The sequence below is a fragment of the Dermacentor albipictus genome, chromosome 1 (assembly GCF_038994185.2).
Source record: "Dermacentor albipictus isolate Rhodes 1998 colony chromosome 1, USDA_Dalb.pri_finalv2, whole genome shotgun sequence".
Lineage (NCBI taxonomy): Eukaryota > Metazoa > Arthropoda > Arachnida > Ixodida > Ixodidae > Dermacentor > Dermacentor albipictus.
Genome location: NC_091821.1, coordinates 251,948,217 through 251,963,370, shown reverse-complemented (window position 1 = coordinate 251,963,370; position 15,154 = coordinate 251,948,217). Strand labels below are relative to the sequence as shown.

The window sequence follows — 15,154 nt, the reverse complement described above, 5'->3', positions numbered from 1 at the left end:
AGTCGGACTTGGTATACTCGAAAAGAAAACTTAGTTATAGGAACAACATTAAAACAAAAGAATAACTATAAAAAAGTTATAAAGACAGCAATTATTATAAGAAGTACTAGAACACAAATTAAAACAATTATATGACAAGCTTAATCAGCAACATATTGAAATATAAAGAAATTGAAAAGCAGTGTTTTAATTTCATGCGATTAATGCACGTAATACAGTTGAACTATGCTGTAATGAAGTTTTACTTGCAGAGAAAATTTTGTTAGATCGCGAATTTCGTTAGTTTGAGGTTTTAAAGTTTCAGATTTAAAAACAACTTCACAAATTCCCAGAGCATTCCTGATGGATAGTATCTTGTTATTAAAGGGACACTAAAGGCAGATACTAAGTCGACGTAGACTGTTTCGTGCCAAGAAAAGACTTAGTTTACGAGAAAACTGCATCTGAAGGGTCCAAATACCTTTTTCGAAATTCAAATCTCCCGCCACCGAACCGGGGGTGTGGTGACATTGCATACACCATCACCATCCTTTGCTGCCGTCGGTGAGTAAAACGGCGCCTGACAAACGGCGGTACCGAGCCAAGACAGAGCAGTGGATTCGCTGCTGCAGCTTCTTTTTGGTCAAGTGGCGTAGACTGTTCAGGCATCCTGCAACATCACATGCAAGTGGAATTCTCTGCTACTTGCAGTTTGTGAGAGTTTCGCGAACCAGTGTAGAACTACGTGATAATGAAACTACTGAAACGTAAAAGCGTTGGTGGAGCAGAGTCGAGTGAAAACGAAACCTTTCGACCGCCAGCGTTGTTGTCAACGGTAATATCAATCAATTCCTTTTGTCTAAAAATGAAATAGAACTGGACAAGTAGCATTTTCTTTTCTCCTGTAATGCAATACAGTGATGTTTTTATAACGAGTGGTTGAGTACTAGTGACAGAATTTAACTGAGGAGTGCTTTCGTCATCGGGCAAGTGCTTGAAGAATGTTAATATTCCTAATTGAATAATCAACATAAGCCTTAGTTAGCACAGGCAGTAATAAAGAAAACATGCTGGTGCTTAGTGGTAGAAATAATTGGCACTTAGTTATTCTTATGGCTTGTGTTTTAGTGCTTAGTTTTGTTTCCTCTTTGTGCAGGATAATGTTCCGGGCAGGCTAGATATTAGTAAGAGTCCACGTCGCAACTGGAGGAGCTTATTGAGAAAGAAAGCTGTCATTGGCTTGTGTATTTAGTAGCTTGAGTTTTATTTTTCTTGTGGCACACAGGCTGGTAGGATGGGCTGAATCTGCTTCTCTGGCTGCAAGTAGTCCGATGCTGATACTTTTAACCACATCGTATGAATCCTTGCAGCACCTCTAGAAAATTTAGAAGGATAATTTCAGCTTTCTCTGGGACATTTGGCATCAGTGAACAGTCAACGACAAAAGTTTACAGACCATGGGATGTCGGAAAACTTAGAATTTTTGAGCAGCCTTTAACAGTTGCCAGTAAAACGGTATATTACAATGTTGTTTTCATATAATGGTAGAGGGTGGAAATGAGAATACCAGGCTGCGTAGTGAGTCTGCGGAGATATTCAGCTTTTTCTCGGATCCAGAAGTCCGTAAAATTTTGTAGTTGTCTACATTCCAGAGAACCATGGCTGCATGCCGGTCTTGCTGGCACATCCCATCAGAACACTAGCAAAGACACAGAAATGAGATAAAACAGTGGTGAGGACATCGTAACCTTACTCGTAGTGGAAGATGTGTCCTGCCTAAATTGAGACATCTTGACACTTTCTAACTGACAGTTCTTTGCCATGTGGTGCATCTTATTCCACTCCTTGATATATTCTCTGGTTTGTTTTCAACGTAGGTGAGGCAGATGAAAGCAGAGTTCATCTTTGGCCAGTTTACACTTACACTTGCACTGGCACTTGCCAAAACACGACACTTCACGGAGCAGGTGAGGGAGGTTATTGTTATAGTTTATAATTCGCGTTTGCTAATAATGATTATACCTGGCCAGGTACTCGATGTCCTGAAATCTGCGGCATCATTTCATGTTCAAAGGCAAGCCAAATATAGGGAGTATATGTGGATTCGAGAAATGATTCCTGTGCCAAAGGACATCAAGCAGGTGATTGCGAATATGATCCAGCACAGGTTGGTCTGTTTGGCTGTTTTGAATCTTGCTCTCTTTCTTCCAGTAAATTTTTTTAAAGAGATTGCAAGTTGCAATTTTGAAGCACATCTTTATTGTTACCAAATCTCGGATTATAAGACCTGAGGCAATGCTAAAGTTTTGCTTGCTGTATAAGTTACAAAAGAAAGAGGGTCGCTGCAGATTGTCTGCTGCTGATTCTGGGCGCACAGCATGCGGCGTCACCAAACATTGTTGTGAATAGCTTTAAAATTACTGGTGTATCAAGTGCAATAGATGGCACGGGAACCAACTGTACTAATGAGTGTGCTACCAAACCAAGCCTTATCAATGGCAGAAGTGACAGTGGTGAGGCCTATAGAGGTACTAGGCCCTTGATGTGCATGCATGAACAAATTAATGCGTTATAAAAACAATAGCGACCACTCTTTTTGTACAAAGCTATCATGTCAGTTACGCACAGCTAGAAAAATTGGACCAAAATGACCCGCCTCCAGACCATACCACGTCAAGATAGAAAAAAAAAAAGTGTGGCTCTAACATGAGAGTATGTGGTATTGCAAAAGTGCACTTTCTTTGAATACTTAGATCTAATGAATGAATCCCTTTGGACAGACAGGTGTATAGTAACACAATGTTTAGCTTGAATTGTAGTTCTAATTTTACAGTAATTGTGCCAGTCAAGAGGAATGTATTGAGGTACATTGAGGTTAATCAAACAAGGGCATTGCAATAGATGATTCTTTTCTCATTTGTATTTTTTCGTCACATTTAGATCATATTCTGAACATAGGTAGATCTGCCATAACATGGTGGTCATATGGCCACTGTTGTTTTGTTGAGAAATTAAAAGCAAGCTAAAATGATTACAGAACATTTTTGTGATAACTATATAAAAGATTTTCAAAATTTAAATTTCGCTTTAATACCTCAGTCATTTGTGTGCGTTAACACTTTGACTATTCCATCCAAATGTTTCTAGTGTTTTCTATAACTGCCACTCAAAGTGTTAGTGAACATAGTACTGCTGCTTATTGTTTTCTTTGGATTTTCCTTGCCCTATATATATAGCAAATGTGGCTGGGAAGAATCATCTCAAAGCCTTGTTGAGTTTGGTTTTTTGCTCATGGACATGTACAATCCACGTGCCGGATTCGGAAGAACTGGGCACAGCACTGCTTTTGACTGCTGCCAACTTGGACAAGCTATCATTCTTGACACATTCAAAGTTAATAGGGATGCCTGTGGCAACATTATGGACCTTGTTGTTGATCGCTTTCTGTCCAAGCCATCTGCACCAACAGATCATTATTTTGGTATGTCTAGACTGATCAGCTTTTTCTTTTGTTGCTTTATTGCGGCTGGTGATACTTTCTTTGGAATGTAAGAATTGTCCACAGCTTAAGTTGGTGCGGCTTGTCGGCAGCTTGGAGGTGCACTTTATGTAGTCGTGAGGGTTTGTATTTTGTGCCGAGTACATAATGCACCATTGCAATTACTGGTGGTAAAAATGTTAGCGAAGGAAGGAATTGGACAGATGGAAAAGACCATTGTTTTTCTGATCTCTTCTGCAACCATGTTTACCACAGGAAACTGTGCTGCGTTACTCCATTAACCACGAGCCTGCCTTTCAGCTTCATATATTAAAAACCTGTTTTATTAATTATAGCTGGGTAAGTGTTTGGTATTGGGCATTTCAAGAGTTTATGGCTCTTGGAGTACAGTTTTCTTTAATTTATAGAATCTCTGCTATTCATATTGGAAACTGTGTAGAGTACAGGTTCCCAAGCTTGGCTTCCAAGAACCCATGGGTTCTGCATTCATCATGTTTTGGTTCCGTGACCACCTAGATTGAAGATTGAAGCATTCCCCTCTTTCCCTTGCTTTTTTGGCACACTTCTAACTTCGGCATTGTGATAGACACAGCTTTCATAATTTGAAGTCAGCACTGTTTTTTCTCTGTGCTTTTCCTAAACAGTACCATGAACTTATTACCAACTCACCCACGCTTCCACCCTTAGACGCTACTTTTTTTTGGCTGTAACATGTGCCTTTGAGCAGGCTTTCACAGGCTAACCAAATGAGTTCTGCAGATAAAAGTGAAAGTTTGTATCTACTCATTTGAAAGCAGCATGAATATAAAAAGGAAACCCATGCAGGTTCCTAGGAGGGAAAAAACATGCATTTGAAGAAAAATTTGCTCAGGTCTGAGGATGGAACTAGGCTCCAGAAAAGTGGTGGTCCTGGGAGCAATCGCTAAACTAGGGCAAATATTTTCTCAACTGTAAAGCTTCCCTTTCACTGCACAAACAGCATGTTATGTCTGCAACTCACAAACTGTCTGATCAACTAGCCTAATCTGCATTAGCTCAGAGCCTTTTACATTCTTTCAGAGCTTCTGGCACAAATGATTCAGACATCACCCCAGCTCCTAGTTCAGTGCCAGTCACAGATGCAGAAGTTGCTGGGTCACCTGCCTAACATGCCCTGCCAAAGCACAGTGAAGCTTCTGCGTGCCTCAACACCACTTATCAAGGCATCTGCAACGCTTCGTGACTGGCTCATGATCATGCTACGCAAGCTGCTTTTTTACCGGTGAGTGTAAGTCTTGTTTTTCGAATTTACACCTGGCCTCAGGTTTCCTTGCATGCAAGAAAACGTGGTAAAAAATTGATAGAGGAATTTTTTAGGTTTTATCAAGAATATCTTGCTGCTGGCAGTTAAGGCAGAATTCTGATAAGCTTGTTAAAATGACCTAAAACACTTTAGCATATGTAAAGTAGAATACTGTCAGTCTGCATATTTTGTTTTAATTGCAATTTTTCCAATGTACATCATTTTTCATCCATTTTCAATTTACAATGTCTTTAACACAATGCTGTTATAATTGTGGCGTTGGTTCAGTCTGTTTTTGTGTACTTTGTTGTAGCTTATAATTCACGGAAGAGATAAACCGTGCAAATAAATCTTTTTTCTTTTTTACATCTTTAAAGGAATTGCTAGCCATTGTTTGTCTAGCCCTGACTTGCCATTCATACACCATGTTATGTCAGCTTACTATGTTTGTACAGTGCATGCGTTATGCCTCTTATTCATTTAGTGAGTTGGAATGCCGGAAGGTGGCAGTGTCTGGTATCCTTGTCTTGCTTCGTAACCTCAAGCCTCCAGGTCCTGTTGGTGGCTTTGGTCGGGAGGTTGACTTTACCTTAAGTCAGGTACGTTTCAAATTGAGCAATTAGCATGTTTAAGTTCCACTGTTGTGCAGCATATGAACACAGCACTTAATGTACATTATTTTTAGTGGTGCGAAAAGCAGACACCTCACAGGAAACACTAAACACACAAGAAAGTTTTTTTTTTTTGTTCTTTGTGTAGTTTCTGTTTTCATGCTGTTAAAAATAATTTATTGTAAACCACACCAACTGTGACAACTCCTTTTGAAAGCACTTGAATTATGTGCAGCTTCAAGAGTCTCAAGTAGTGTTTAACTGTTTATGGCACAGTGTATCAAACTGAAGCATTTTTTTTTTCATTCCTGTTCAGCGAAAATGGCTCAGTTCCGATTCAGCTCCGAAGAGTGGGGGCAAAGGGAAAGAAGTCCTAATCTGTTTGTGTTCTTTTACATAGGGTCAGAATAACTAGGGGGGGACGGGGACGTGTGCTGTTCTACAGTTGCAGGCCACAAGTAGTTAAAAAAAATATATCACATTGTGGTAGTGCACCTCCAAACAACAGGTCATTTTTATTGTACCTACTGCAATTTGCTTCCCAGTGTCATCAAAAACAACCGCCTGACTAGAAGGCACTTCATTTCAGCGATAGCAGCAAATAATGGCATAATGTTAAATGCCATCTCATCAAAGCAGCGTTCTTGTTATATTTTGCAAATTTTGGGGGGGGGGGGGATTATGCATAAAAAGAAGTCATTTTTGTTTGTTTGTTTTCAACTTTCGTTTTACTTGTGGCAGGAAATCAGAAAGTATGATGTTGCATTACAATGATGTTGCACATAATCACTGTGGACAAGAAGTATCTTTGAGATGGGTGCTCTGCAATCACTTTAATTATGGTCCTTCGCATGTATTGCAACTTATTCAATGTGGGAAAGACTGGAATATGCATCCACTTTTGTAAAGGGATTAATGTGTTATTTTTTTCCTTCGAACATGTCACTTTAATGATGTGAATGCCTGTTGTGAAGCTTTCTGTGCAAGTGCCTCACCCAAGTGATGCCGGCTCACACCAGTCGGTATGCATGGAGCTGCTTGGTCTTCTCAATAAGAGCCTCACACAGCAGGGCTCCTTGCGTCAGTTGCTGTACCAGGTGTGTACGTGCAACACTGCACATAAAACCAAGCGTTCATTGTAAGTGTATGTCAGTGTGTGATAATGGCTTTTGGGGGCTACAGTACTTTAGTTTGAAATGAAGCTAACCAAGGTGTTATTGTTGAAAAGGAATGCTAAAATATTGTGTGGCTTGTGTACCACTCAGGGTCTTTCGTTAGAGGGGTATTACATTATTTTGCGGTTTGTGCATGTGTGCTCTGAAAATTTCTGTGAGGTTCTTGTGTTTGTATCATGAAGAATATACCCTGAATAGACAAAACACTTGATACCAAATACAAAAATGTTTATAAATTCAATATATACAGTAGGCTCCCTTTAAAACGAACTTGAAGGGACCATGAAAATTTGTTCATCTTAACAGAAGTTTGTCTTATCAGAAGAATATTTGGCAACAACCAGGTGCATCCAAATATCTTACTTCATAACCGTAAATGAAGTAGACTTAAAAAAGGAGGAAAATGGCATAAAAATAATTTGCCATATTTATTCGAATTTAGGCCGTGTGGGGATGCGCGTCCCCAGATATCTTGTTTTCCCACATCTCCTGCAACCCCGCTTCGCCGCGTGGCCTGCGTGATGCCCGCGGCGGTCGATGTGGTTGAAGCGCAGTGCGAGAGATGGCGCGAGTGTTGCGCTGCTAATGCCGCCGACAGGCGGGGGTTACTTGGGCACCGGGAGACAAGGCGCTCCCTCTTTTCCCGGCGGGTCAGTGAACAGCGAGGACATCCCGTGCGCGCGCGCCGGCCCATGCTTCGGCGAGACCGTCTCACGTGGCCGCCTTGGAACGCGCCACCGTTGGCATGACAGTAAGCGGGAACGACCAGGCGTTGCGATCCAGCATGGGGCGAACATATTCGCTCGCTATGCGGTCGCGGTGAGTCGGACTTCTAGATTTGTCGCGCGCCCATCGGCATGTTTTGTGGATAGCAACTCGGCTAGCAGGCACTGATCTATGAAAGGTGCAATAAATGCCCTTGTGACCGTTTGCACTACTGTGTTGTCGTTCCTTTGTCCCAAGAGCATGGGTGTGAGGACCCCACAGCCGATAGTTTTTTTCAAATAATCATATTCCAAACTCTAGGGTCGGCTTAGAATCGAGGATTTTAAAAAACTCTCCACTTTTCCATTGAAACTGCTAAATATGGTGCATAGCTAGCGCCATCTAGAAAAGTCAGTATCGCAGCCGCTACTAGCTGTGCCAGTAGCCAACCATACACAAGTGAAGTTGCCATTTTGACCTGTGTCCTGTCGGCTGTATCAGTGTGCGGTGTGGTGTTATTGCGATGGCGCCACTACAGTGCCGCTTTCAAGCGAAAAGTTGTGATAGCCGCAGAGGCATCGTCGAACCTTCAAGCCGGGCAGGACTTCGGCGTCGACGAGAAAAACGTCCATCGTTGGATGGGACGACAGCAGCTTTCTGCGTGCTCCGCAACGAGGATGGCATTTAGCGGACCAAAGAAAGGCCGTCACTACGGAGTGGAGGCAGTTTTGGCCAACTTTGTTTAGACGCAGAGAGCAGCTTCCCTTCCAGTGACAACAGAAGTGCTTCAAGCGAAAGTTAGGGAACTTTCGAGGGAGCGAGGCCTAACGCCAAAGAATTTCAAGGTCAGCCGGAGCTGGCTTCAGAAATTCATGAAGCGCTTCAGCCCCCGACGTCGCACTACAATCACCCAGAAGCTGCCAAGGGATTTCGAAGAAAAGCTGATCGCTTTTCAGCGCTACGTGCTGCGAAAGAGAGAAGCGGCAGGCCACAACCTTGGGCAAATTGGCACCGCCGACCAGATGGCTGTGTATTTTGATATAGTGCACTGTTTGAAGGTGACAGTGACAAGGAACAAAGCGACGAGTCTAGCAGCCACGACGACGTTGAATGAGCTCTGCACGTTCAGGTTCAATAAGTGCTCTTTGCATTTTGTGAACGCTGTCCTCGCTTCTTTTTTTGTTCAGCCTACATTCGAGGTAATATATATATATATATTTCTTTGGCTTCGGACTTTAGGGGGTCAGCTTAGAATCGAGGTCGGCCTGGATTCGAGTAAATACGGTATTTAGCTGAGCTTAACAGAAAACTGTTTTCAAGTGCTGCTCTTGCTTGGTTTCATCCAGTCCGTGATGGATGTTTGGTGCTTCTGTGCAAATTGGTGAGCAGCCACAAACGATGTCATCTCATCTAACGACCTTAAAAATCCTTCTATGCCTTTGTGCTGCTGAAAAAGGTTCACTAGGGAGTTAAAGCAGGCATCTGTCGCCTCTCAGGTCATCGCTGCAGGCTCCGAGCTAGTGAAAATATGAAGGAGCATGCTGAGCTTGCGCCAAAGCAACGCAACCTAGAGGAAAGTTCTGGTGACGTTGAGCAAAGTGGGGAAGGAGAAACAAGGCGAAGCATCACGGAGGAGGAAGGTAGGTGGAGGAACGCTGGCTTGACCTCCTCTGGCTACAGGTTTCGTTTGCGATGCAGACATACAGGATCCTCTCGTGATAACATCGTCCTTGTACACCATATGCTGTATGTGTGAGTGAAAGTGTGCGACGGTGAGCCAATGATGGCAGCCTAATCTTGTGTGCGCAAAGGAGGAAGGGGAAGGGGGGCAGCGCGCCGTCTTCTGTCGCGTGCTGCTTGAACGCAATCTGCTTTGGGGGCTCAATTTAGGTGGGCAAATGGCTTGTACCTTTGTGTGCGCTGTGTTCTTGCTGCTCCGTTTTGCGTTGAAGCGATAGACAGCACGAAGGTCACTTCGCTCGCTTCTGCTGCCGTGATTCTTCACGTCTGTGTTTTGACAGCAAGTGTCCGCGGTCATAGAGTGTGAAGTGTTCATGTTTGCCTGTGCGCACTGACACCTTGCTTGCTAACGTAGTTAGTAAGTGAATGTTTACAAGGGGGCATTCTACTCTGGCTGCTGCTGCGTATGGCGCAGCTGCGCAAGCCCTCTCTTGAATATGATCTGCGATGCGGATAGTCTAGGCTCACCGAGGGCCGATAGCTTCGTACGCACTATAGCACCCATACTCTTGCACATCACAAAGTTTCACAAAGTGAAACGTCACTGTCTCTTTTTGTTTCCTCCTCTTGTTTTCGCCTCTGTCCATGGGCAATGTACGCCGCAAGCCTTCAGTAGGTTGCCTTGTTGTGCACGCCCCCGGGCGTGGCGCATCGAGGCACCCTAGCCTCCAGGATCAGTAGCGGTAGCAGTCACTCTGAATGTTCGTCTTGAACCGAAGTGCACGTCTGAGGCGGTTGGTCTTCCACAGTTTTCTTTTTTTTTTCACCATTGAGTCCATGGAAAACCAAACAAACGTTCCCATGTTGTTTGTTATATGTGAGAATTCGGCTTAACCGAGTTTGTCTTAAGGAGAGTTCACTGTATTCGATATCTGTTGCATTGACCTTGCTTATTGAAAGTACTCTTTACATTAATTTTTATTGTGGCCTGTCTGTTGCATTGGTAAATTGCATATGGAAAATTGTAAAAGTTTTTGTCCTAGATCTTACATGAGTGTGAGGCAAAAAGTTTTCCTCCTAGCATCCCACATGAGTTTGAGGCACCTTGTGCAGCATTAATTTTTAATGCATCCACATCTTTGACTTTCCCATGCATGTTCAGGGTGTCTACCATCCGGAAAAACTGGGAATTCTCAGGGATTTTCAACAGTCTGGAAAAACTCAGGGAAAAATAAGAGAATTTGTGCTTCAATCAGGCAAAATTACTGTCATTTTATTGAAAGGGAATGAAAGGCGGGCCCTACTGCTGGCTCGAGTAAAAAAGAAGAATCGTAACGAGTTCTCTTTGACGCCGTGTCGTCGGCTGGAGGAATTGCCAGTGTACAGTCAACAACCGATCTTCCTGACGCCCGATTTTTGTGAAATGTCCGATAACGCAGACGGCTTCGCGGCACCACAAAGTGCCCCATAGAGTCAATGTGTAAGCGTGTATGTCTGTAATTTTAGACCCAAGGACCCTTCACTGTCTGATTTTTCGAACTTTTTGCCGCAACCGCAGGTCTGAAACGGCATTAAACAAAGCCAATACCGCCGTTTTGATTATCTCGCCGCGTTGAACCAGCGCTCTCGCACGCAAATTCGCTGGCAGCCGTAGCGACCAGTGCAACAACGCTAGGCTTAGCTGCTTTGACGTTCGTTATTAAGGTTCTTGCCGTTCGGTGCCGGGTTTATCATTGAAAGAATTTGCCGCTTCTGTAATACTCATGATTGGCTTCGAAGCTCAGAAAGCATAGCACGTTGCATAATGCCGGCTCTCGAAAGGCTGCTTCGCCTCGGCACAACGATGGTACGCAGTGAAGCGTACATAGTAGTGCGGTGAAGCTTAACAAGCGTGGGAAGGGGCAATTGTTACGGAACACAGTAGTACGTATTCCATAATTATACACGCATGCATCTGCCGTCTCCTGTCACAGTACGAGCACCGATATGCCTAATAAAAGTAGTGGCTCAGTACACCTATTGTACACTCAGTACAATAAGTGTTCAGAGCTTTTTCTGACGTGCCTGTGAGGATTTGAGCCCTTAACCCTTTCGCTGTCGGACCTTTCTGGTCGTGACGCACCCCCAGTGTCGGCTTGGTTTCAGAGAACGAGCATAACAGGAAATGAACAAAGCAATTTATTTTTGATTATGATTGGTATACAAATAACATAGTCAATGCAATATGCACATTTCAGTGTTCTGCAGCTGTTGTTAGTAAACATCATCATCATCATCAGCCTGACTACAACATCCAAATCTGACGATGCGGAACTTACCTCTTCCTCGCATGAGACTCTGTCCGAGTCCGAATCCGAGCTCGGCTCGTATTCTGAATCGGAAGAGCCACCGCTTCAATGAGCAGACGAAGGTCCCGCGCGCTCAGCCATCCAAAAGTAACCGCTCACAGGGAGGATGCGCTTTCAGTCGCCCGCACAACGGAGAGAAATGGGACATTGTGTGATCAAGATGACAGAGGGAGATGGAAAAAGGCTAAAACAAAGTTCGAAGGGCTTCACGTTTACTGCTACAAGTCGGAAGCGAGGGTGCGATGAGAGAGCGAAAGCAGCAATCGAGTCACTCTTTTCGGAGAGGCAACGGCGTGTGCCCCTGAACTTGACGCGCTGTAGCAGACACACCAACAGAAGAAAAATAAAAACCTTCAAACCAGCGGAGATGGCAGAACAACCCTTGAAACCATAACCACACGCGCACGACGCATGATCCAGCGAACGCCGAGCCACCGCGCCACTCACCAAAGAGAGAGGGGTGAGTGGCAGTCGCACCGTACTCTTCAGTACATGTACTACACAGGTCGGGGCAAAAATACGAACTTGTAGAAAAAGTCAACAGATCGTGTGGCCAGTCCAGAAGCACTAGCTTTGCGCTCAGGCGCAAAATTTTGAATGCACAATAGAGAATGTACCGGTACGTCAGTGACACTGTGACGGGGAAGCGCGAAGATGTACCGGTGCGTCCATGACAGCAATGGGTTAAAAGCAGTTAAAGACATGCATTCATTTTTTCGGACTGCCTGATTTTATTTTTGGGGCATTGTGGCCCTTAGGGAGTACGAAAAATCGGACGTTGACTGTACGACTGAGCAAGATATGCTTCATATGGTCCATGTGGTGAATGTGCAGTGGAACGAGGACAAGAACGGAAATGACCGTCGCATTTGAGAAATGATCGGGAAAGGAACTGTGCCGCCTCTTCTTTGAAAGAGCTTGAGCTCAAAAAGCAAAGTTTTGGCTGACGCAAAGATGCAGGTGACCCTCATCCAAAGCAAAATAAACTCTGAAAGCAGTAAAACACAAGATGGAGGAATTGTGTGGCGCTAAGAGTATGTGAGGACAGTTGAGGTCGGCTTTCCAACTACTGAGAAAATCTCACTTGTGACAAAGTTCGGGCCTAATACCAATGATCTTTCTATCACTATATAAAAATAGCCTATTTTCAAAAATATTTGCTTCTGTATGCATCTCTTTTTATTCGTATTTGAAAATGTTCGACTCGATTTACAATGGGCTTGATCATTTTTCTTTTTTGAATATATTTTATTTGCTGTGCATTTTACTATCCCCTACCTTCAGTTTTCTATGTTGAATAAAATAAACTCTACTCCTTACTATTTAAGCTGGATGAAGTTTTTTTTTTTTTTAATGCTTACTTGAGAGTGACAGCATCGGGCGACATGGTGTCAGGCTGTCTTGACATAAAATAATGTTCTGTGTCGCTCAGGACAAACCTGGAAAACTGACTGAATTTGAAAATGTCAACTTGGTAGACACCCTGATGTCTGTGAAGCCCTTGACTATTAATGTAATATACCCATTGTAGTATAATGATGCCACCTATGACAACAAATCACTTTTAACAAAATGCGTTTTAGCTATATAGAAAATAAGCCAAATACAAAGTGTCCCTGGAAATTTTGAAAATTTTTCATTTACACAACGAAGAATTCAATTCAGTTGAACTCTGTTTATTCATTCTTGATGGGACCAACAGAATTGACCCAATTACCTGATGAACCAAACTAAAGGAAGGAGCAGAAAAAAAAAGTCTTAACACCATTGCTTCATTTAATTTGCAGCTTCTCGCCCCTTTAGACTTATATCTATTGGACTTCGGTTTTTTCCACATGTTGATCCACTCTCAAAGCTCAAAAGTGACCTATTTGAAATCACTGGCATCATTAAATAATAACTGCTATCAAAGGTGGCTCATATTCCAAATCAAAAGTTCGGAAACTCTTTTGGTTAGTGGCAGAACTGTCAGATTTGTTGTGTAGCATCTAGGGAAAGAAAATATATATAATTTAAGTGTAATTTCAAACAATTTGTATTTTCAAAGTTACCAACTTATCAAACAGACCTGTATAGTTGTGCCGCTATTTCTGTACATGTGCTACAGTGATCACGTTTTGACATTTTAGATGGTGTACTCGAGAATAATTGAGCAAAAATTAAAGTAAGATAGTGGAATTTGCTAAGCAAACAACAGTTTATCTTGAACTTTAATGACTTCTCAAAGCATGTAGCTGTTATTTGAGTAACTTTCTGTCATTCAAGCAACTTACAAGTTTCATACTGTCCAGAATACTGTATTCAGCATATATGCACTGATAGGAAGATATCTAGTTGTGAGACTATGGGTATTTTTTGTACCTCTTCTTCCTTGCTTTTAATAACTTCTGGGATGCAGCTTCCTCATTTTATAGTCACCACTGCACAGATGCCTGTGAGTGCAATACTAAACTACCTTAAAAGCGTACTTTGTTAATCCTTGCAGAAGTTGGAGAAATAGACGCAGCCTGTACAATTGATTTGTGCAAAGTTTAATGAATTTTATGTGAAATTTCTTATGAATGCTTTTCTCTCACTTATTTATAAATTATTCATAGTACCCTTAAAGCCCCTCAACTTAAGGTATTACAAAAAAGTTGCAGTTTCACCCAAAAGGCAAAGCAACGTTGATTGCGATAGCAAATTATTAGACAGCTCTACGAAGTGAAGTTAATTGTTGTATCAGCTGCATAAACTGCTGTAAGCATTTGCTTCCTAACTAAATAAGCATGCTGACATGCGTGCAGAGGCAAACACTAACACATCTCACTTGACGACCGAGAAAAAAATGACAGGTTTCGTACGCTTTCTTAAAATCCTTGAAAACCCATGATTTTAGAAAAAAAGATTCAAGGGCCCTCTAAACTCTTTGAAAAGTAATGTGCTCCTTGAATTCCTTGAGAACTGGAGTTGGGGCAACTTTTGAACATTCATATGGTATCTTCAACTGGTTGCATCCATCCCCCGAAGAAGAGTCGGGCAGATCCGGCGTTCCACGAACTCAGAGGTAGAGGACAAGCGCACAAGCCAACGTGTCACTTGCTCTTGGAGAAGGAAATTGCAGATGCATAACCACAAGAATACTGCCAACGTCCAATGTTTCGCCTATTCAAAGCTCCCGGCGCTGCTGGGAAAACCGGCAGACGCACCGGTGGGCCGAGCGTTCGTCAAGACTGGTTGCCTGAACTACGGTAGACTGTTGTCAACAACGGTGACACTGCTGTGATGATGTTGCGGGAAACGCTTCAGTCTCGACGACTGCTATGACGACAGGGCTCAGAGCGCCTCAGAGGGCTCGAAGATGAAGAAGAGCGATCGAAAAGAACCAGCCAAATGCAAGGCGTGCACCCTCTTTTACCCAGCCGAAGACAACACCGCCTGCGATTGCGGTCTAGAGCGCTCCAAGACAGCCAGCCAAAGATGCCTGTAGTAACAAACTCTTCATAACCCCGCTTCCTGCCATGGATACTATCTATCGGGAAAAAAGATCAAGCGACAAAGTCGTGTCACCATTTTGTTGTTTTGCTAGTTAGTTCACACCTCAGCCATCATGGCTCCATTTCTGAGCCCCAGACTCTAGAAATACCTGGTGGAAAGTAAGTTTCAGCCATTGAGCACTAATACAGTGAGTATCTTTTTCTGAAGCCGGACACTATATTAACCATAGAAAGGCAGACATTTGGGCAAGTTGGTAAGGTTCCATGGTTAAGTAAGGGAGTGCAATCAACACATACAAAGCCAAAGAAAAAGACAACACAAACGCTTACTTGCATCTAACAGATTATTGAAGGAAAAACGCATATAAATTAAAAGAGAACTAACTAAGCAATCGCCAA

General features: G+C 43.0%; 1 protein-coding gene across 3 annotated transcripts in view; it reads left to right on the top strand.

Annotated features, from left to right (window-relative positions):
* The window catches only part of LOC135901063 (Fanconi anemia group I protein-like), an 87,947-nt gene that overhangs the window by 24,797 nt on the left and 47,996 nt on the right, over positions 1-15,154 (top strand). For all 3 annotated transcript variants that reach the window (XM_065430751.1, XM_065430744.1, XM_065430734.1), the window contains exons 9-14: positions 1,857-1,946; positions 2,010-2,146; positions 3,216-3,460; positions 4,538-4,739; positions 5,245-5,359; positions 6,346-6,468. In XM_065430751.1, the coding sequence (XP_065286823.1) occupies positions 1,857-1,946; positions 2,010-2,146; positions 3,216-3,460; positions 4,538-4,739; positions 5,245-5,359; positions 6,346-6,468 (912 nt within the window). The remainder of the gene's footprint in view (positions 1-1,856; positions 1,947-2,009; positions 2,147-3,215; positions 3,461-4,537; positions 4,740-5,244; positions 5,360-6,345; positions 6,469-15,154) is intronic.